At 35.3% G+C, this 25,000-nt stretch overlaps 1 protein-coding gene across 1 annotated transcript in view; it reads right to left on the bottom strand.

The window, feature by feature from the left end:
* The window catches only part of FOXP2 (forkhead box P2), a 541,760-nt gene that overhangs the window by 5,615 nt on the left and 511,145 nt on the right, over window positions 1-25,000 (bottom strand). Inside the window, exons 20-21 of the mRNA XM_042970294.1 lie at window positions 23,892-23,961; window positions 22,957-23,120 (exon numbers count right to left, since the gene is read on the bottom strand). Coding sequence (XP_042826228.1) covers window positions 22,957-23,120; window positions 23,892-23,961 — 234 coding nt within the window. The remainder of the gene's footprint in view (window positions 1-22,956; window positions 23,121-23,891; window positions 23,962-25,000) is intronic.

Below are 25,000 nucleotides of genomic sequence, written 5' to 3'. Positions count from 1 at the left end.
AAGTTCTGGATAAAGAGGAATATCAAACAGGATGCATTTTTAAAACACACACACATAGGGATAATTTTTTAAACACGATAGCTATAAAGGTATGTTCTATTGCATTTTTGAAGAATTTTACTATGCAAGGGCTAGTTATTTCATTACATCACTGCCTTGAACAAAAATCTGTCTGAAGTGAGACAAGAGGATGAGACAGGATTAAGCCAAAAACTCTCAGCCATTCTCAACAGGTAGGACTCAACTCACCCTTAAACAACAGCATTTCTGAATAATAACCTTTATTCCAGATGCCAAATATCATCCTCAAACATCATTCATGCTCAGCTGGCTACTCCAAATCACTTTATATGCTGACTTAGTCTATGGGCCCTCTTCAAACCTCTGTGTGTACACAGAACCCCAAATTCCATCCTGCTCTGTGTTTTACCCACGTACATCCTGTCTACTCTTTACAGATCAATTTTTATCTACTTCTAAAGACTTTAACTTGACCAGTGTGCACTGATCTCCCACTTAGCCCCTCCAAAGCATTTTTTTTGGTTGATCATTCTGATGCTCGAACATACAGAACCTTTGAAACTTAAAACTGTACCATAATTTTATTCAACGCTCCTATTGCACAGAGTGGGAGTCACTTTCCAAGTGTTACAAGTACAGGTAAAGCCAGGACTAGTATACATGCTGGCCTCTGCAATGTTTCTTGGAATCTTGTTATTCCTGCTATCCCATGTTGCCTTCATCAAGTGCACTGAACTTAATTCTTTCTAGTGGTGGCGGTACCAAGTCTTGCCAACTAGGCTATGAACTTCACAGATCAGGAGAGCAATGGATATAGCAAGCACCTAGTAAATATGTGTTGATTGGATAAATGACGTGCCATCAAGTCACTCAGAGTTTCATTTGCACTAATTCTAGAGATTTTCTTAATGTTTATTATTGAGAGAGAGAGAGAGAGAGCGCAAGTAGGGGAGGGGAGAGAAAGAGGGAGACAGAGGATCTGAAGCAGGCTCTGAGCTCACAGCAGAGTGCCTGACATAGGGCTTGAACTCGTGAACCACAAGATCATGACCTGAGCTGAAGTTGGACACTTAACTGACTGAGCCACCCAGGTGCCCCTCATTTGCACTAATTCTAAAAAAATTTCAGGGTGCCTGGCTGGCTCAGTTTGTAGAGCATGCAACTCTTGATCTCAGGGTCATGAGTTCAAGCCCCATGTGGGGCATGAAGCCTACTTTAAAGAGAGAGAGAGGGAAAGTTTCTCTCTGGAACTAAGTATACTTAGAATCCTTACCATCCAGAATTAGTTCACAAACAAGGTATGAGACCTGGGAAAGATGTAAATAAAATTTTCCCTTAAGGCTACAGTATTAGACTGCTAACTTACTAAAAATAAACTATAACCAAAGCTAATCATTATTAATACTCAATTTTTAAAATATTTATTGCTACCAGCACAATATCTAAGAAAGAAATTAAAAAGTAACAAGAGAGATTAAGCATCTCAGAGAATAAGATTGTTTGAAAGTTATAGGACCTATGCCTGTAGGTGGGGGGGATCTTTTTCAATAAAAATAAAATTCCATCATGATTATCCCCATTCATATTATATTTCACATTTTTGGATCTCCATGCTTCCATGCTCCTTATGACACCTGAAGGGAAATTGAACACAAGGAAACCACATGCCTTTCGTGGGTTGTAGGACAAATAAGACATTAATCTCTTCTGTGGCCATTAGCAACATCTTTCCCTTTTTGTCCCCATTACAGATATTTTCTTTTTAGGAAAAAACGTGGATATTTCTATACTGTTTCTTTTCTTTTTTTTTTTTTTACGGTTTGTTCATTTATTTTGAGAGAGGGGAGCCTGACGTGGGCCTTGATCCCATGACTGTGAGATTATGACCTGAGCTGAAATCAAGAGTGGGGTGCTTAACCGAATGAGATACCCCAGGTGCCCCCTGTAGTGTTCACTTTTTTAAGGTACCCTGTGTTAACACCACTGTAAGATCATTAATTTTTCTTGGGAAAATACTCCCCTCCACCATAGAAACATTTCTGACAATTCAAATAAAATAATGCTTTTAAAGAAACACCCTCTCTGTTCAGTGCTCACCAATTCTGCCTTCTGTATCCTCTTCTCCAGTGAAAATATTTTATAGGTTCTAATTACTAGGGTGTAATTTAAAATAGTAAATTATATGTACTTGGTATTTTGATTAACTTATAAGTATAGTATAAAGTAATACTGAGTAATTTAGGCACCTCATTTATAACCTTTGGTCACGTAGCAGTGGTTAAGTGGTTAATAATATAGTGGGCTTTAAGGATAAAATGTTTGGGTTTGAATCCTGGCTTCCTTACGTCCTAGCTGTGTGACTGGGAAGTTACTCTGAATGTCCTTTTCTTTACTCATAAAGGAGGAGTAATAAAGTACCCACTTTATACAGTTGTTAGGAGGAGTAAGTGATTTTTTTTTTATATATGTGAACCACTTAGAACAGTGCCTGGGTCATAAGTGATCAATGAATGTTAGAGACAGTCATGATATAATTACAACCTTAAATACATTTGGGAGAAGATATGTATAAATACATGATCTAATTTTAAACACTGTATGAGTTTAATTAGCTCTAAAAATATTTTAGCCCTTCTCCCAATGTGAGATTTTTATTACTATATCAGAAAAGTCATAAAAGAATGATATATGTCACCCACATATCAGATGCCAGGCATTAGGGTTATTAAAGTAATCCTAGTAACAGCTGCGCTTCCTTAAAAGTACATTTGAGGTAATAAAGTCAATGGAACAAAATAACATGACATATTAATATAATTATTCCAAAAAATTATTTACTAATAATTTCCTGAACACAGAAACACTAAACCAGAAGCCCAGGTCATATCTTGTATCATTTTTAGATCAACGGAGGAAAGCAAATTTCAGAGTAGAAGGGCCATCACTGAAAAGCCCTGTACACCGACCTCCTACACTTACTCTCCTCCATCATCCATCCCAGGGCTCATCATTAGCTTGCCATTAAAATCATTAACATGTGTGCATTGAATGGTCCAGGCCTGCCTCACATTTGCTGTGCACATTAGGGCTTATGGAGTCTGATAGTGTATGTTTAGCTGAAGAAACCTTACATAGGTTAACTCAAAGTTGACTCAAAAGTGGACATTTTCAGAGATCTAGCAATAAACATACACTTGTTGGGGAATTTTTTTTTTCCTGCCAAAAATTCCTTTGTGCTGTGTTTTGAGCCACGTCCCCTGTGTCTGTAATGACGTAAAGAACATCAATCCCACTCTGACAGTAAGAGCCAATAACATGTAACTATTATCTCTTAGTGCCAATAATTAATTTAACAAAAGTGTATGGAATACTTTCCATATATAAGGCACTGTGGGGGCTTTAAATAGCGATCAAAGAATTTTCAGTTTAATATGGAAGAAATATGTACCCAGATAACTACAAGATTGCCCTCCATAAGTGTACTAAGAGAAGGAGCGATTGAGACAGGAGGAGTTCACAGCTGGGAAAGATGATTTGCCTCTAAGAAGACCTGCAATGTATGTATACTCTTAATGGCATTCTTTTAAGACAATAAAGTAAGAGAAAGTTCAAGTGGACAAAAGAGAGAAATCCTTGACTATCCTGATGATAGTTCTTTCTGGGTTTGAGGATGGTTTCGATATTCATCATGCCATGTTTTCCTTTCACTGATTTGAAATTTATGTGCTGCTTCCTTCAGGGATGGCTTGAGGTATCGTACAGATTAAACTGCAGTCCTTAACAGAGTCTTTAATAATAAGTAAAGTAGAAGCTACTTCAAACAAATAAAATCAGTTTTTTCCAGGAACAAAATAGATGATATGCATTTGAAACATCAAAACATTAGCTTTTTTTTTTTTTTTTAAACTTATGGACATAATGAAAGAAAGAATAAAACCAGTGGAGTCACTGATTTTTTTTGTTGTCTGAAAACTTGAATAGGGATAATAAAGAGACGTATTTTTAACATATTTTAAGGCAGGAGTCTACGAAGTCTGGATTGGATGATTTTGCCAGCCATTTATTTAGTTATTGGGCACCTAACACAAGCCAGGCATCTGTATTACTACAGACGTAAGAGTACAAACCTTTGGCACAGGAAGACACAGAAAGAAGGTAATCATGTTTGATAGTCACTGTATCACATTGTTCTTACATATGGAAAGTAATTGTTCTTACATATGTTCTTATATATGGAAAGTACTCCATACACTTTTGTTAAATTAATTATTGGCACTAAGAGATAATAGTTACATGTTATTGGCTCTTACTGTCAGAGTGAGATTGATGTTCTTTACGTCATTACAGACACAGGGGACGTGGCTCACTGTATCACATTGTTATTGTATCTCACTAGTTCTTAACCTGATAAATATGGCATATTTCTTTAGGTGGATTTGGAAACAAGTTCATCTTTGATTTTAAAGCAAATGATCCATTTGGTAAATAGTGGATATTCTTTCAAACAAGAATCCACAAATTCATTGCGAATGGTTTAAAAACTTTTCTTTCCATGAAATAGATTTTTCTTAAAAAGTTTTTTTTATTTTTATTTTTTGAGAGAGAATGAGTGGGGGAAGGGAAGAGAGAGAGGGAGGGAGATAATACCCAGCAGGCTCTGCTCTGTCAGTGCTGTCAGTGCCAAGCCCAACATTGGGCTCGACTAAGCCACCCAGGCGCTCCAAATAGATTTTTTAAATGTTTATTTATTTTTGAGAGAGAGAGAGAGACAGAGTGTCAGTGGGGGAGGGGCAGAGAGAGAGGGAGACACAGAATCTGAAGCAGGCTGCAGGCTCTGAGCTGTCAGCAGAGTCGGACTCAGGACTCAAACCCACGAACTACAAGATCATGACCTGAGCCAGTCAGACGCTTAACCAACTGAGTCACCCAGGTGCCCCCAAATAGAAGATTTCAAATTCAGCTATTCTGTGTAGTCCACTACCTCTGATTTTCTACAGAAATGCAGTGATTTATATTTCTAGTTTAAAGAAGATAAACCCACCTCCTAATTTAATATAACTTGCATTTGGGAGAACTAGAATGCTATTTGGAATTTCTCTGGATAAATGGAGAGCAAGTATTTAGTGACTGAGAGATGTAAAGTCTGCTATTACTCTCTGACAGAGTGGTACAAAGTCAGTAAATGAAAGGGAAGTGCTTCTAGATGGATAAAAGTTACTTCTTGTTAAAAGTGAAAAGAATTCAACAGACATTATGTGCAAACCACTGGGCTAGGGGCTGATATGAACAATAGTTCCTGTTTTCATAGTTTCCAATGTAATAGGAGGTACGATGTATACAAAAGTAACTCTGATACCAGGCAGAATGTGATCAGTACCACAGTTGACAAAGTGTTAGGAAAGAGGGGAGGTAAATTCTGGCAATGCAATCAGTGAGTACTTTATGAAAGAGGGAGGTGTCACTTCAGGCAGGCTTTGAAATATGTGAAAATGTTCATAATGCAGAAACGAGGGAAAGGACCTTCTGAGTGGAAATGGGGAAAATGGATAATCTTAAATGTGTTGTGGGAAACCTGAGAGTGTGCAGAGGCCATGGAGAAAGGAGGGTTAGTAATAAAGAAATATGTTAGAAAGGAGAGAAAGGTCAGATGGTGAAGGGCCCTTGAGTTGCATTTTATGGAGTTTAAAATTTATTCTCTGCCAGCTGAAGGGCTATTGATGGTTTCTGAGCCCGGCAGCGAAAAGATAGAAGAGTTTTGGAGGATTAACTTGCAAAGCTTACACTGACTGTAGGACACTGGAGGGAGGATTCCCAGTTAGGAGACCACTAAAACAGTGTAACAGGTAATGATGGTTAGGACTAAGGTGGAGGGATTAGGAACAGTGGAGAGCAGTGAAAAATTTAGGCTACAGGCCACGGAGTAAAACGGTTTTGCATCCATTGATCCTAAATTTATGTGTATGTGAAATAGTTCCCTCCTATGCTCTACCATGGAGCTAGAAGGACCTACATCTATGTCCAAAATTCTAAGTGGTTGGGGCACCTGGGTGGCTCAATCAGTTAAGTATCTGACTTTGGCTCAGGTCATGATCTCATGGTTCGTGAGTTCGAGCCCTACATCGGGTTCTGCTCTGTCAGTGTGGAGCCTGTTTGGAATTCTCTCTCCCCAATCTCTCTCTGCCCCTCCCCAGTGTGTGTGCATGCTCTATCTCAAGTTTAAAAGAAGATTCTAGAAGTTAAAAGAGGAGATGACTGTCCATAACTCATATACAATTTTGATGAATCTTTATATTTTCTGTTTTAATTGCTCAAGGAAGAGAAGTAGATCCCAGAAAGTGGGAGATATTGGAAACTGGAAGATAAGAAGATATTGAAAATGAATCTCTATAGTCCTCTTTGTGATTAAGAGAGCAGTCAGTAGCAGAAATGATCAAAAAAACTCATAAAGGCTATTGATACTCGATATTTAGATATTTTATATATTTTTAATCCTTACTTTGTGTTCTTATGTCACTTTATATATTTTTTAATGTTTGTTTGTTTATTTATTTATTTAGAGAGAAAGAGAGCACAAGTGGGAAAAGGACAAAAAGAGAAAGACACAGAATGTGAAGCAGGCTCCAGGCTCTGAGCTGTCAATGCAGAGCCTGACATGGGGCTCGAATTCATGAACCGTGAGATCATAACCAGAGCCAAAGTTGCATGCTTAACAGACTAAGCCAACCAGACACCCCTTCTTATGTTATTTTAAAGACTTAATAAAAATAAAAAAAAACTTCTTCACAGTGAAGGAAACAATCAACAAAACTAAAAGCCAATCTTTGGAATGGGAGAAGATATTTGCAAATAACATATCTGATAAAAGGTTAGTGTCCAAAATCTATAAAGAACTTACAAACCCTCAATACCCAAAAAATGAATAATCCAATTTAAAAATGGGCAGAAGACATGAATAGACATTTTTCCAAAGAAGACATCCAGATAACCAAGAGACACATGAAAAGATGCTCAACATCACTGATCATCAGGGCAATAAAATCAAAACTACAATGAGATATCACCCTCACACCTATCAGAATGGCTAAAATTAAGAACACAAGAAAAAACAGGTGTTTGCGAGGATGTGTAGAAAAGGGAACCCTCTTGCTGTCTTGGTGGGAGAGCAAACTGGTGTGGCCAGTCTCAAAAATAGTATGGAGGTTCCTCAAAAAGTTAAAAATAGAACTATCCTAAGATTCAGCAGTTGCACTACTAGGTATTTACCCAAAGGACACAAAAATACAGATTTGAAAGGATACATGCACCCCAATGTTTATAGCAGCATTATCAACAATAGCCAAATTATGGAAACAGCCCAAGTATGCATCAACTGATGAATGGATAAAGAAGAAGTGGTATATATGTACAGTGGAATATCACTCAGCCATCAAAAAGAATGAAATCTTGCCATTTGCAAGGACATGGATGGAACTAGAGAGAATTATGCTAAGTGAAGTAAGTCAGTCAAAGACAAATACCATATGATTTAATTTGTATGTGGAATTTAAGAAACAAATGACCAGAGGGGGGAAAAAAAGAGAGACAAACCAAGAAACCAACACTCTTAACTACAGAGAACAAACAGGGTTACCAGAGGGCAAGTGGGTGGGGGGGAAGGGTGAAATAGGGGTTGGGGATTAAGGAGGACACTTGTGATCAGTACCGGGAATTGTATGGAAGTGCTGAATCACTATACACCTGAGACTAATACTACACCGTATGTTAACTAATTTGAATTTAAACAAAAACTTTAAAAACGTATTTTAAAACTGAATAGCGAAGGAAAAGTGCATAAAGTGTGGTGACTTTCTCAAGTCCAAAAACTCTACTATTTCTAGAGATGAGTGACAAAAAAAGAAAAGAGGTAAGCCTTTTTAAAAGTAGGTAACATATACCCATGAGGGTCTTGTTAAGAAACTCCAAATAATTGGTGATTTTTAAAAATGCCCCCACCCTATCATCAGCTTGGAGGCTAACGAACTCTAAGATAGGGCTCCCTCTGTCCAATCCCATCCCACAGGCATTCTCCTCTAGGCTGGTTGCCACACCAAGGCAAAGGAATTATTGCCCATTCTCTGAATGATAGTCACCTTTGCCTGTAATCCTTAAACCCTTTGCACCTATCTTCTCTTACCTCATCTCTGCTTAATATTAGGTTGAGAAATTTGATTGGTATTTTTGTAAGCAAAATCCATCAAATAGAAATAATTTCATAAAGTTCACCCTAAAAATTTACTTCATGTGAAGCCTAACTCAAAGCTACAGCTCCCACAAAGCCTTTTCTGATTCTCTGTGTGCCTACACTTAGTTCTTTGAATTTACAATCAGGCTGGTAACTGTCTTCATTCTTTTACTTGGTCTCTCTCACGATCTATGCAGATATCCATTGCTCTACCAGAGTTTTACCTCTTTGTAGGTATAGACCATCTGCCACTTTCCAGCACAGTGCGTTGCATATAATAATTGCTCATTAAATGTTTATTCAATCAAATGAATGAAACTTATTTCTGTGATGTTCAACCTGCCAAACCTCTAGTAGAAGGAAATGCCAAGTAGCAGTTGATTTTTACACTCCAGTTTCTCTCTCACTTTTACAGACCACTCTCAATAATATCAATAATAGTATATACCAAAGCACAAACAGAGGCCGAGCTACATTAATAGACTGATTCGTTGCCTAAAGAAATGTGTTGGTTCTTTGGTTATGAAATTTATAAGCACTCAAGGCACCATGAAAGGCAGAAGAAATGTTAATTTTTGCCCATATCCTAAAGCAAAGAGTCAAATTATAATGGGGGGGGGTTATCTTTTCAGATTGTGGTCATATAATATATTCCTTAGAGGAATATAAATTGTCTTCATTTTCTTCTTATTCAAGACTAAGTAAAAGATCCAATACACTCGTCCTAGTTTTGTTTGTTTGTTTTTAAGATTAAGAAAGTACTATGAATAAAGTTCTCTTTAACTGAGATGTTCCAAATATATTTAAGTCAATAGATGTTAGATTGTAGAATCACAACAGTGTGTCCTTATTTAACAGTTATCAAATGTAACAATTAAAATATTTATATGTCATTTTTTATGAGAAACTCAGTGGCACAATGTAAATTTGTTTGAGGCTTTCAGAAATACAATATTTACTAACACCATGAAGCTAATGATAAAATTTTAAGTCTCTCTCTTTTTTTATTTTTTAGGACTAGACATATGGTAGTATTTGATAAATTGTTGGTCACTCAATCAAGAAATTAGGAATTTTCAAGGTTGATCTAAAACCAGGTTAATTGATCATGTAAAGAATGTGCTAGTTATTTATTGACAGCATGTATCATTATTTTCTATGTATATTTTTTAGTTTGTTTATTTATTTATTTATTTTATTCTCAAGTTAGTTAACATATAATGTAGTCTTGACTTCAGAAGTAGAACCCAGTGATTCATCACTTACATATAACACCCAGTGTCCATCCTAAGAGGACACTTATTGGGAAAATTTTAAGTCTTAAGTATTATGGTATATGCACAAATGCTTTGTAAAAATTACAATTAATAGCTCATATCTACAATATGGGTAATTTTAGGAAATGTACAGTTACTTTTATCACACATTTGTAAGTCAGAACTAAATGTAATGCTAGATTAAAATTGTTTTTGTGTTTTAATGATTAGGAGATATCTTTGTACCTTTCTTTAGATAATCCTAGTTATTTCAGAAAAATTATAATATATTTCATAGGTGTACCTACTTAAAAGAATAATAAACATTTTATATGAAGAGGTATAATACATCTTTTAAAAATCCAGTAAGAATATTTTTAACCTTTCCCCTGTCGTAGCACACCTGAAGGATAAAACATGCTTCTATCAGTAACTATGAATCATTACTACAAAAAAAATGTTACTCCTGGGAGAATACTCAAAAAACTATTCTCAGAAATAGTATTAGGGCCCTAATGCTTCAATTCTACTGTGGATATTGATTATATTTGACCCAATATAGCAATATTTATCCAGTAAAATTAACATATTTACAGTACTTTGAGAAACATACTGTATATCCTGAAATATGTATAGTCCTTAAACCATGCATTACTTCTATTCAATTTATTTAGTTTGGATACCTTTAACTTGCATGGTATATACACTGGTTAACTCCAACAGAAAATATTTATAGTCATACAAATTCTTTACCTCGTTTTTATCATTATGTCCTAATTGTTGATTAACAACATTAAAAAATACCAGAGTATAATGAGTATTGCTATAGGCTAATATGCTGTCCATTGATTTGTATAGGTTTTCACTATTTCACCAAAAAAATCAAAATTTTTCTTTTCTTTTTTCTTTTCTTTTCCCTTCCCTTCTTCTTCTTCTTCTTCTTCTTCTTCTTCTTCGAGAGAGAGAGAGCACGCAGCACAAGCTAGCAGGGGAAGGGGCAGAGGGAGTGGGAGAGAAAGAATCTTAGGCAGGCTCCATGCCCAGTGCAGAGCCTGATACGGGGTTCAAGCTCAGAATGGTAAGATCACAACCTGAGCCAAAATCAAGAGCTGGACGCTCAACCACCGAGATGCCCAGGTGCCCCCAAATCAAAATATTTCTAATTAAAAGGAAATACCTGAATAAGATGGGATTTTCTTTTAACTATTTATAATGTCTATATTTAGTTCTTGGCACAGAACTGTAGAATGAATAATGATAACTACTAGTATGTAAGCATTATAAAAAAATAAAATTATAAGATTAGCACTTTATTTGTTTTTGTTTTTGTTTTTGTTTTTAATATAATATATTATATTAATATATAATTTTTGTTTTCATTTTTAATATAATATATTATATTAATATATAATATAATATGTTATATTATATATATAATTATATATAATATATATAATATATACAAAAATATATAATTATATATAATTATATATTATATATATTATATATTATACATATTATATATAATATAATAATATAATAAAAGGTGAAATTTATTGTCAAATTGGTTTCCATACAACGCCCAGTGCTTAAGATTAGCACTTTAACTATCAATTTTATATATGCTTGAAAAAAATTTGATTCAATTAGTTCAAATTTTCTAATTGTGCAATCTTTATGCTTACTACATAAATATCATTGCTTTAACGATGTACAATGAATTCTAAAATATAAGCACAGGATCCTTTATTAAGACACAAAGATTTAGCTTCATGACACTCAATTTTTAGTTTTGTTTGTTACTTTTGAGTAGCTAACTTCTATCAACTGGTATCTTAGAAGATTCAATCACATCAAATAATTTTTTAAAAGTCTTTTTTTCTCCCAAAGAAGAAGTTTTAGAGGAAAACTAGTGAGATAATTGATGTACATTTAGAAAGCATATGAAAAATGGAGATTGTGGAAATTCAATTTTACTCATTTCCTTCTAGTATAAATACAAGGAAATGATATAATTATATTTGGAATTTAAGGGTAGATTTATAAAATTTGCAAGTTTAGTTATCTCCATTTGTATAAAGTCAGGTTGAAATGAGAAACAATTCCTGTTTCTTAAACACCTGTAACTTTTAGAGTAATATTTTGTTTAGGAAGTATTTTAGTTCAACATATCAAAGAAATAAGGTAATGAATGAAACTAAAGTTTTAAAAGGAAAAGTTTGATTTTAAAAGAAAAAAAATTCCGTTGTACTTTTATTGATTTACTTTGAGAGGGAGAGCAAGTGGGGCAGGGGCACGGGGAGAGAGGCAAGAGAGAGAATCCCAAGAAGGCTCTGCACTGTCAGCTCACAGCCCCGATGTGGGGCTTGAACCCACAAACCATGAGATCATGACCTGAGCCGAAATCAAGAGTTGGATATTTAACCGACTGAGCCACCCAGGTGCTCTTCATAGTATTTTTTTAAAATGAGAGATGATCTTAGCCTAATGTGAGTAATTAAACAACTAAAGTTACCTACACTGACATTAAGAAACTGTTTGCTTAATTTTACTTAAGATTTTATTCTTTTGATATAATAATCCTCCTTCTGCCAAAATACAGATTTTATTTCCTAAATTAAACACACGGCAGAGAAATAATTCTCTGTTTTACAAAAGTCAATAAGAAGGCCATATATTAAAGCCACTAGACATGAAAAATTAGCTATAAATTTATTAAAGAAATTACAAAACAGATACTTACTAGTATAGTTAAATTTTTTCCAGTTTATTATTTTTCAAGATTTTCTCTTCTGTAAATTAAAATAACATTTACCACAAATTTTTTACTGTTGTCTGAATTATCTTTGTTTTGATTTGAATGAGTCTGCACATAGCTACCATTAGAACAGTACTTGGAACTACTACTCAAGTTATTACCCCATTTCAAAAGATAAAAATTCTGCTTATCTCTTGATGAAAATAAAAATATTCCTCCTCCCAGAAATGTGCAACCAGGAAGAGCAAGACAGAACAACTGGAGTGAACAAGTGATTCCTCTTTCCATGTATACCTTGTATCACTTGTTTCATTCAGAATATAATTAGAAAATGCCCTGCTAAATTTCCTACACCTTTTTTGCGTTGGCTAAAAATAAACTGACAAATGAATTTTAATTTTTCATCTTAAGGTCAGAATACAACTTTAATCCTAATATAGTTAATAAATCTTATATCTCCTTTAATCTGTCATCTAAAAATCACAGCCATTTATTTGATTGAAAGGAATATTGTTTCCAGATAACTGTAATAAAAATTTCTTTTCTAAGATACACTGCCAGTCTCAAGGATGGAGTTTATAATTCTATCCTACATCCCAATGGATCTGACCCCAAGATGGAGATCTAAAGTTCCATTTAAAGTCAATAGAAGTTCTAAGAAATATAACAAAAAGGTGGACCAAGGTTAATAAAACATAATTTTATAAATTGTACGCATATATATGTGTATCAAAATTTCTCTAAGATTTCTTGCCCTTACCTTCAGCATTATACTGAAATTTATTCAAATTTATGCAACATTGTTTAAAGGACCTGGATTTTACATGATTTGAAGGCTTGCTCCCAAATGATTTCAGATAGTTTTGCTGCAGTGCTCTTAAAAAAAAATAACAACAAAATTCATTATGATTTATCATTCTATTTGATTTATAAAAGTAATAGATATGACCCAAACAGCTGCAATAAAATGAAAATACAATTGTAATTACTTTGATCCTTGATGAGTATGAGCAGATTTTGCCCAATCTCAGAATTAAAACTAGTTGCATGTTGAGATATAATTGGTACTATTCAATTTTGTGTCTCATAAATGGAAACGTTCAACCAACATGTAGCTGTGGATCTAGGATCTTTATATTTCTGATCTGTAGGCCAGTGAAATAAAAGAAAATCTAAATTAAATCTTGACACTCAGCCATTAAGGGGGCTTTGCTGCTGCTCCGGAACTCCTTTGAACTATTCATCCAAGAAATGTGTTTGCCTTGTTTCTTGGAGTAAGTTTCAATCAAAAATGTCAGGATGGGTATAAAGGTACACAAAATGTATATCCCTGTTCCTAATTCCCTCTTTGATAACTTGGCTTCTGGCTCCTTGAAGACTTTGCCCTCAAAGTCCTATAACTGGGCCCTACGGCTGTGGCTAGCCCCCCACCCCCAATGTGGCTCACCCATTTTCTGGACTGTGGTCTATTTCCCTTTGCCACATTGCCTGATGGGATGTTGTCCATTCACTGCTGGCTCTTGATGAAGCTCTCTCCTGGATATTTTTACAGAGATTGCTGTCCACCAGGATTACATATGGTTCATGTCATTAGGTCTGTCTAATCTGTGAGACTGGCCGCTCTGCTGAAACTATTTCTCTGCTCAAATTAAATTGTAGTGTTGGCTCAGTGTTCAGTTTTCTCCTGAACTACGCTAAGTTATGCTCTATTAGTTCCAAACACAAGATTGAAATAGGGAATAAAGCCAATAGTTACCTCTTATTCTAAATCTAATACATTATGTCCTTTTTTAACCTGCAAATTAACAAAAGGAATCTTATTTTTAACGTTCATTTATTTATTTTTGAGAGACAGATGGACAGAGAGATAGAATGAGAGAGAGAGAATAGATGAAGGAGGGACAGAGAGAGATGGAGAGAGAGTATTCCAAGCTCTGTTCTGACAGCATGGAGCCTGATGTGGGGCTCAATCTTGTGAACTGTGAGATCCTGACCTGAGCTGAAGTCAAAAGTCGGAAGCCTAATGGACTGAGCCACCCAGGTACCCCAGCGAAGGGATCTTATATTTAATGTTGCAAATGCAAATTTTTATAGAGTAAGGTAACACTGCATGAGTATATGTTGAATGAATACTGTTACTTCTGACTTTTAAATGTTTTGATGATGTTACTCCATTTTCAGTCTTCAAAGATTAAGATAATGTTGAATGAACACAAGAACATTAGTTTCCACTAGTTATATTAAACTATTTGATCATCTGTTGCTTACATGAATTATTTAATTCTATTCTAATGATAGAAACTGCTTACGGAATAGAGAAACCCAGTAAAAAGTTTTATACTGTAGTTTTTGGTGTCAAAATATTCAAGTATATTGTGACATTCATGTTAATGATCAATTTTAAATTCTGATAAACTATTTAAAATACATATAATTGTAACATATATTAAAATATAATTTTTCATCATGGAAAGTAATTTCACATTAAGTAATATTCTGAAATGATAGCTGACTTCATGTAATAAATACCTATGGTCATAAAATTCCTATAGTTGCCAAATATACATCCACTTCCCAAACCCCATGTCAAAAGCTGAAGTTAAAACACCATACAGGTATATTAAAATCTTCATTTCACCCTGGTAGTAGAAGTAGGAAGAAATTAATACAGCATAGCAATATTCCTTTTCTAACAATGCAGTCAATGACATTTTGACCCTTAGAGAAAGGAAATTTCTAAGGCTCAACCCGTGTTAGTGCAAATGAAGATGTTCCTTCTAACAAGGTATCTTCTTTAGATATGAAATAAAATCAGTAAGCTACAGTACTGTCAGCTAAAAGTTTTCCGACACACTTTGCCTAAATGGTGGGGATTCAAGCCATGGATGTCAGATATCATCTGTATAGTTCTATAAAAATCCTTCAAAACCCTATAGGAACCCACAAATTCCCACAATTGGCACGGTAGGGAGACAACACCTTTTAGCTGAAGGCTCTGTACCTCTGGGAGGATCTTTTTATTAAGAGGAACTAGAATGAGTTGTAAGTGCCACATATGGGGACTGGAATAATGTAAAAAAGAACAGCAGCCACTGAGCCACACTTGTAGCACTTAAAAAAAAAAAAGATGAGATGATAAAGAGCTGGCATAATCATAAGTTCTGTACAATCACTTTGGAAAGAGATCTCAAAGCTAACTAGCAAAGTTAATGAAAAGTTTAGAGATTAAATAAAAATGGAATTAACTCAGAATGAGAATTATGAGGCCCAGAAATGCTAGGACCAAAATATAAATAAATAAATAAATAAATAAATAAATAAATAAGTAAATCAAAATAAAAATTAAAGGTGACTGAAAAGTTGTGAATTAGAAAATCTGCAAAAACGTATGTAAAGCAAAAAAAAAAAAAAAAGAAAGAAAGAAAAAGGGAAAAAAGCTTTTATGTTTAGAGCTTCAAAATGCTCTTTTTTTTGTTTTGTTTTTTGTTTTTTTTGTTTTTTCAAAATGCCTCTTAATGATCCAAAATATCAGCAAAATAGCGTGGGCTTAACCAGCATGAAAACAATGAGAGAGAGCATTCTACTTGCTCAACTTGTCAGTCACTTTCAACTGCTTTCCTCTGAAATACAGAGCCACTTTAATTGTAAATGCTTTTGTCCACAGAGAGATCTAAGGTCTGTAGGGATTTTACATAAAATGTCACCAACTGAAGGTGTAGGGTCTGCAAATTCTGCATGTACCTACAAAGTGCAATTTAAATTTTAAGGCAGCCAAGGAGCAGAGAAGGAAGCAAGGCAATATTATATACGCGAATATCTTTATTATGTTCTATGACAAGTCACGATTTATATTAGATTTTCAATACTGTTTTACAAAATGGGAGTCCGGAGGTCCTTTTTAGTGCTCTTTGGTTGCAAAATATAATTGCCAAGAGAGGCTGAAGTTTATCATTGGAATGATACAACCACTGAGGTTCTCAAGAAGCAGAGGATGCTGTAAAGAGGACTGGGACACACATTGTATAGAAAGTTCTGGGGCATGTAGAATACGTGTTCAACATGTTAATCAAAAAGATTAATGTGATCCCTGTTGCAGTCCTGAAATACTACTATATGACTCCTTTTATGTGATGCCTCAGCCTTTGATTTCATTACTCTAAAGTTTTGGCTTCTAAGGACAACAGATTTATTTTCTAGTCTTATATGAACCATATTAACATTCTGATTCTATATGGAAGATCATTAACTCTCGAACTTCAAATATTTGCTTTAATAAGAGGGAGAAAATAATAATCACCTGCAACTAATGTAGAATATTATTAGCGAGTAGAACTTTGAAATGACATAGAGGCTGAAAGTATTCAGGAATGACATGTAAGAAATGATCTGAAAACTCAACAGTAGGAGACTCTAATAATCAGAAAGGGGAACGACATGACAATGGAAGGCTTTGTGAGTAAAGGCCTCAATACAAAACCAGTCTAGGAAGAACATTGATTTTGATCTCTAGAAACAAAATTTGAAAATACAAAAATAGGAATCTCACTTAACATGTTTCAAAAGAGAAAAAAAAAAAAAGCAAAGATGAACCAACTTATTGAGAGCAAGGAGAAACAACTGATTAGTAAAAAAAAAAAAAAAAAAAAAAAAAAAAAAAGAACCAAGTTGAACTAAATATGGTAGGTATATCAATAAACTTATCTTTTTGCTTCAGGTTTAAAAGGAGACAGGAAATGGACTGATTCTACCAGTACAAGTTCACCTTCCAACTCTGCTCCAAATGTTTTCTTATCTTTTCGTTCAGTTATGTTTAACTTGTGGGAGAAGGGAGTAAGTTCAAATTATTTCCGCTTGAACACAGCATCAATCCTCTGTAAGTAGTCTTTTTAAGAGGCAAACATTGATATAAAACAAGTATCTAACTTAATTTTATCCATATTCTGTAGAACTCTGAGAAGTCAGTAAGCCCGAAATATTGGCATGAGGTACATAAGGGAAGAGTATTCTAAAATAATAATGATACACAGCTCAGACTTAGGGGAGGTATTCTTATTTCTTTTAATTTTTTTAAATGTTTATTTTTGAGAGACAGAGACAGAGCATGAGCAGGGGAGGGGCAGAGAGAGAGGGAGACAGAGAATCTGAAGCAGGCTCCAGGCTCTAAGATGTCAGGACAGAGCCCGACGTGGGGCTTGAACTCATGAACCGAATTGTAGGATCATGATCTGAGCTGAAGTTGGAAGCTTAACCAACTGAGCCAACCAGGAGCCCCAGGGGAAGTATTCTTTTTTTTTTTTTTTATTTTTTTTAACGTTTTATTTATTTTTGAGACAGGGAGAGACAGAGCATGAACAGGGGAGGGTCAGAGAGAGGGAGACACAGAATCTGAAACAGGCTCCAGGCTCTGAGCTGTCAGCACAGAGCCCGACGCAGGGCCCGAACTCACGGACCGCGAGATCATGACCTGAGCCAAAGTCGGCCGCTTAACCAACTGAGTCACCCAGCCGCCCTAGGGAAGTATTCTTTACATTTGTTCAGACCATGATGACTCTATAACTCTTTAACAACAGTATAAAATACATATTTTAAAATCTATTTGGCTGAAAAGAGTCAAATCAAGTTTAAAAAAACTTATTATGTAGAATCTATATTATTCTACCTAGCTTTAACCTTTCTTCCTTTTTTCTAAAATCCCCTTGAACATTCGATCTGATTAATAATGCATTAATTTCAGTACTTTTTTTTTCTTTTTTAATTCACCTTCAACAAGATAAATAAAATTTAACAAGATCTGAGAGGACAATCACGAATGAGGTGAAGGGGGCTGCTACTTACTATTCTGATAAATTTGAACAGTTATAAAATACATATAAACTAAATAATTAAAATTCAAAATAAAACTTCACGAACTTACTCTACCAATATTTAGAAAGATCTGTGAGTTCCCTCATAAAGATGAACACTGTATTTAGTCATCTCTTCTTTCTAAAAATCCCTTGTTTTCCCTTTGTCTTCAGGGTTCAGAGAGAATCCTGGCTTTTCCTCTTGTAGGGATTACATTATGAAGTCAAACCATTTCACATAAACTCATCTTCCATGTGATTCTTCGTAATAGTCATCACACAGTTACCAAGTGCTTACTTGGTATGAGTTAGCATGTCGGAGGTTTCATATTGTACGATACATCCAAAACATAGTATCTGTCCTTCAGCTGGGGCTATCTGCAAAGTGAGCACGCAGTAGGCTTGTGCACACATTCACACACAGGCTTTGTTAGTACCAGTAAATGGTATGTGGAGTAAGCTCTTCCAAAGTGTGGAGCAAAGTGTGTGTCATGATAGCACCGTTACTCAGGAAAGCTTCCTAGAAAAATAGGACTAGGCTCCTAAGAAAAGGCAGAATTTAGGTTAAGGGGAAGGAGATGAAGAGCCAAAAAAGGAAAAGGCAGAAAGGCAAGTAGTGAATGCAAAATGAATGCACTAGTTTGGCAAAAGCCTTCATTCAGGGCATTCTAAGAGTAAAACTTGGAGTGAAGAGAAAGTGTTAAATATGGAGCATCAAATTGCAGAATATGGATCACAATTTGACATCTCCCGTTCTCCTAAAATAATTTATAAGAAGCACTAATCTGTAGCTATTCCAATCTTCTAAAATTTCAAAACATCTCTACCAATCCCAGGAGAATACTTCAATATTCTACTATGTTACCATTTGGATTTTGATTATACCATTTTGGAGTTGAATAAAAAGACTAAACAAACAAACAAAAGAGGCTCAGTTTCTTGAATCAAAGGACACTTAGGCTCTTGTATTCAACAAGTAAAATACTGAACACATCGTTTTCCCTCTTGAGCCTGTCCTCTTACAACTTCTAGTTTTCTTTGTGAGCTTCCAAAGTTGCTATGACTTTTCCTAATTTTCCTCTTTGTCCCCAACATTCAGTGGGTTGTCTTATCTGGTCTTTTTTCTCATAATACTTCTTGTATTCATTCCTTGCTCGACACTCTGAGGCTTGTACGTAAGTCAGGTACTAGCTACCACAAGAATTAATCTTCTGCTCTCAGTCTCTCCCAACTCCAGAATATCCTACCAGGTATGAGTTTCGTTTAGCACACTTCCAGATTACTCTTCCTAAAGCACATCTCTGACAGTGTGAAACTCAAGCTCATGACATTAAGAGGCTCCATACAGCCTAAAAAAAACCACCACAGCTTGATATTTAAGACACTCGATAGTCTACTAACCACCACTTCATACATTCTAAATTCTGTTTTCCTTTTTGTATTCTAAATTCTTGTCAAACCTATTAGTCAATGTTTTCTAGGCATATATCATGAGTTCCTATTCTGGGTTGGTATTATTCATCTGGATTGTTCATTATCTATAACCTCAAATAACATCTTTTTTTTTTTCTTTTCTCAAAAATCCCTTATCCTGCTGATTCTGAGTAACCTGCTCACTACCATAAACTTCTGTGTCATATTGTTTCCTTTTGTGGATGGGCTTACTTCATGAATTATAAGAAGGGGTGAGAGGAAAAGGAAAGGGATGGTCAAGGAAACTAAACACACATTTATGGACTACCTTAAAAATGCATTAAAATGTGAAATATCTTAATAGCATATTTAGTTTCACTTAGAGTAACAATGAGGTATTACAAGATGTAATATAAGCTAGTAACTATGTGAGGGACATGGGGAGGAATTATTATCTTCCAGGCACTCATTTCATTTGAAAGAATCCTATGAGGTACGTATTATTATTAGTTACCTCATTTTCAGCTGAGAAAACTGAGGAAAGAAATGAATTCTACTCAGCTATTAGGTGCTAAATCTGGGGTTGGAACACCTACGATATGTCACTAGAGCCCATATACCAAAAGCAGCAGGCCTTTCTACTTCTCATTCCCAATTGCATCAGCAGAACTACTCCCTTCCAAAATAACAACAAGTACCATGGCTTTATTTCAGGGCACAGAAATATTCAACTTAAATATTCTCTAACAATTCTTTCACTTCTGTTTAATTTACAAAGTACTTGGAAGTGCATTTAATTATATGTAGCCAAATTTTGATTGTGAGAATCCGATAATATTTTTCCTTTGCCCCATAGCGTACATAAAATGCTTAGCATTCTTTAAGTACGAGCATATTCAAACTCTAAAAAGATGAAGATACAGAATGCTGAAGTGACATGCCATCAATAATATTTGACGTCCAATACACAAAAAGTTAATGATAGAAGAAACAGATTCGAAGAATGAATGACAAGTCAATATTTTGCAAGATAATTAAAAACTTGATTGTAATTTATATAAATTAGGAAAAGATCAGATTTGGTCTTCCTCGGATTTTTTTTTTCCTGAAATCTACTTCCAACAGGCAAGGGAAGCTTTCCTTATACCTCTCTATGGAAAACACACCTAAGTTATTTTTCCACATGCACTAATTCATATTGGCAGAAAGCATACAATAAATTGACTATGAACATTTTAGCTTTATATACCTATAGTGGCAGTACATCAGGCACTAAATCCATAATTTTTATATATTATTTTATACATCCTATGTTTTTGCTGAAATATTTCACAATTAAATTCAACTAAATAACAAAATGAAGAGTCTGAAATAGCAACTGCCAAAAGAAAAAAATACAACTAACCCAGCAATGCCATAGCTCAGCCCAATGACTATTTCAGGTTATAAAATAAAATGTTTAACAAACTATTGACTGAATCATTAATGTTTATTTCAATATTCTTATCACTGGACGCTCACACTTAAGAAAACACTTCTTTACGCACCCTTTCCATATGGTACACGACCACCAGTATCCGCTGCATATTAACACAGGGAGTTATATCAGCAGCAGCTTAAACATTTTCATTATGAACGTCTTTCATTTCTCTGAAATAGGTCTTTTTTAAAAAGGGGAAAACAGGATCTAACTCTTGTTTGCTCTTTAAAGTTTTATTGTTTTAGCATTTTATACAGAGAGCGAGCACCAGCATACTCAGGAGAACTGCTGAAAGTAAAAGGCCTCAAGCTACCCACTGCCTGGCTGATAGGATAAAGCAGAGGTATAAAAACTTTTGTCTGATTGCTCACTTTCCTTGTTTTAGAGTATTCCTGCTCTCAAGAGCATATATTCATGTTCTTTCTACTTCGAGTTTTATTACTTCTTTTGTATTATTTAATACATCTAAAGACACTTCCAAAAGACAAATTTTTCCATTTTGAGAGAGTAATGGTTCGGAACCTGATAAAACACATTAATGTTCACAGTGTGTTTTGCGCAAAGGTGATAGGGTAAAAGTGCTAGAAAGCAATTAAGCTCATGATCTTAAAGACATTAATATGTCAAATAGAAGAAGATGTTTAAAAAGTCAACAAAAATAATATCCTAGGAAAGGTCAAATGGATATAGGCGTGTATAAAGACCACATTTCTCATTCGGGTCTTTGACTAGACATTTAATGCAGAGATGGGGGAAAAATATAAAAATGAGAGAAAGTACTAGTCTTACCTCAATAACCTGAAATTTAGAAGTATATGATGTTTAAATTTTTTTTTTCAACGTTTTTTATTTATTTTTGGGACAGAGAGAGACAGAGCATGAACGGGGGAGGGGCAGAGAGAGAGGGAGACACAGAATCGGAAACAGGCTCCAGGCTCCAAGCCATCAGCCCAGAGCCTGACGCGGGGCTCGAACTCACGGACCGCGAGATGGTGACCTGGCTGAAGTCGGACGCTCAACCGACTGCGCCACCCAGGCGCCCCTAGAAGTATATGATGTTTAACTCCAGGAAGTATGGACCTAAGTGTTGGCTCATCCTAACAACTGCGTGGTGTATACACTTTATTATTCAGATTATAATTTTTCCCCCGAATGCTAAGTTCTACCAAGGTCAATACTTTTTAGTAAACAAGAAACTGATATGCTTGGCCTACTGAATAAGGCCAGGCATTTTTTAAAGTGTCATACACATTTCTGAAATCCACAAAACATCAATTTTTAATACATCTACTCTCTCAGCTCCATTAAAAAGATGGTAGGGGAAAGATTTTAGAGTAATTAATGATATAGTTAGCTGCTAAATATTAATAGGAATCGTAGTCTTGCATAAAATATAACATATAAACCTTGCCAATACAGACGCACCAGTAATTAAAGTTGAATATGTAATTACACTGATTTATAAGACAGGCAAAAAGTTACACTTTACTAGCTTCTATGTAAACTGTGGCTAACAGTTAAACTTTGCATTTTACGGTTTATAAAAACGGGCAATATCTTGACTACAGTTCATAAATGGTTTAGAGACCTGTAATAGTAGTAAAAATTACGACAACTTATTCCATCATGAATATTTTTATTGCCCCATACAAACCAAACTGTGATAATGACCCATAAGATGTAGACTCATCTTAGACCCTGCTGTACCCCCAAGAGAATGCTCCTAGTGCTAAGAATTTGTAGAGGACTGCTAGTATAATAATTATGGGACATTGGAGAGAATCTAAAAGATGCATTAAGACTGATTTCAATACACTTTTTCGTATCATGAACACGGGGCAATTGAACTCTACTTAAAACTGTATTTTGTACTCATATGCCATCAGCAACTTCAGAAGACTACTGAATCCTAGAAGCATATGCGTACAGGCCCTTCCCGTCGCGGGGTCTGCTAACGCACTTACATGTGCGGCTGCGGTGAGCAGCCTGGACTGCTGTTCCCATTGCTGTCGATGTGATCCAGGGAGCCATTGAGGTCTTCATGGACGGCCTGCAGCAGGCCACTGGATGCGTTATTGATCAGTCCCGGGTTACTAAGCAAAGGCAAACTGCTCTCTGCCAAGGCAGCCTAGTGAAACGAAGAAGGTGTAATACAACTTTGGAACTGCCCTTTAATTTTTTTTTTTTAACATGTATCTTCTTTTAATGGGTTCAGATCCCAACGAGGAGGTTTTAGAAGCATTTAAATAAAATGCATGGGAAGGACAAAGACTCCCAAGCGGCCACTTGTGGCAGAGATATCAAGCAAATTAAGTGTGATGCGAAAATGTAAACAGAAGCTCACCCAGCAAACTTTTTCACTCATGTTTCAGCCTTCCACATAATGAAATGCTATATTCCTACATGTTGTGAAAAACCCCAACATATAAGCAGTTGCTCTGCTTTTTAAAAATGACCAGGACTTAGCTCAAAATAAAGAAGTCCTGACATTTGCCTCCTCTGCATAAAAATTATATATTATAATTAAACTTTAAAGTTTTTGCCACAAGCACCATGTTCCCCAACACTATGATGTGAAATCATTTATGACAGCCTGGATAAATATTAATGCATAGCCACATGCATTTGCAAAAGCTTCTATCAATCTAGCATTTGCAGGAAAACCGAGTGTTCCAGATTTTGCCACAGGGTGTCCTTCTTGCTTCTTCACATCAAAAGTAGCTTGAATTAGAACCAGTGCTTTCTACAGTACTAGGTTCTACAACTTACTTGGAAGATAAACCAACTCTTAAGAACAATCACAATCCCATCTAAATACAAAGCATGCAAAACAAACAAACAAACAAAGGCAAAACGCTCAAATACAAGGATAATGGAAAAGTGCATTTAATGCTATTACCTGCAAACTGGCATTAAGAGCTGCTCCGTAGCCTAAACTGGTAGGTATATTTTTTACTAAGGTTGGGCTTCTGGAAGAAAACATATAAAGATGATTTCTAAGTCAAAATAGAAAATATGTGGATATCAATAATCCTAGCTAAAAAAGATACGTTCTGGACTGTTGCCTCACACTACCGGTCCAGAGTGAATGTATCAAAGGCCACAGAAACAAGGTGATAGATTTCCGAGCTGTAATTCTCTACACATTGTATATCAACTTGGTCCAGGGATATAGAAACTTTAGATTATGATGTACAGTGGGGCGTGACCTTGAGGATCCCCTAACCCAGTGTCTGGCTCTGTGAAGGTGTTGTTTCCAAGAAGAACAACATTCATATAAAATTTAAAAAATGTAAATATACAACACAATTACCAATTTGATGCGATCAGGAAATAATTAATAGTTAATTTCGAGAACACCGTGAATTAACATAACAAATTACCACAGTTAATTAAATGACAACATAATGGATTAACTATTTCTTGAATGTAGAAATTAGCACCTACTTGACTACAGAAATCAAAAGTGAAGGGCCAACAGTAGATAAAATGCATTAAAGCCATGTCTTCACAGAATGCGGTCGTGGCTTGGAGGAGTAGGAAAATGCTACCTGGAGTTAATTTACTGGGCACGAAATGTGTTCTATGATATTTCTGACTTAAGTTTGGTAGTCTTGTTCTCTAGGGGAAAAAACACCGATCTCAAACTTCCTAGCTGGTCATTTTCTCACACTACCATGTCTTGGCCATCTTAACAACAAAGAACATACAGCTGACATACTTGGGGAAAAAGCAGGGTAGGTCTAATAACAAAGTTTGGCCTGGAAAATAAAAGAGTAATTAGGAAACAAAATCACTCTTTTTAAAATAAAACCTTTCCACAAAGTCTTCATAACAAGGGGTGCTTTCAGGAACACCAGTGTCTGCAACATTAGCTTTATTTTAAAGTAGCCTTTTGTGCTCTATTAGAGGTTATAATATTGTATAAATACTGCTTGTACCTCTCTCTAGAAAACATGTTCCCTACTGAGTAAGTGTTTTTCAATGCAAACAGAATGCTGAATGGGT

This window comes from Panthera tigris, chromosome A2 (assembly GCF_018350195.1).
Source record: "Panthera tigris isolate Pti1 chromosome A2, P.tigris_Pti1_mat1.1, whole genome shotgun sequence".
Taxonomy (NCBI): Eukaryota; Metazoa; Chordata; class Mammalia; order Carnivora; family Felidae; genus Panthera; species Panthera tigris.
This window is presented reverse-complemented; position numbering and strand designations above follow the sequence as displayed.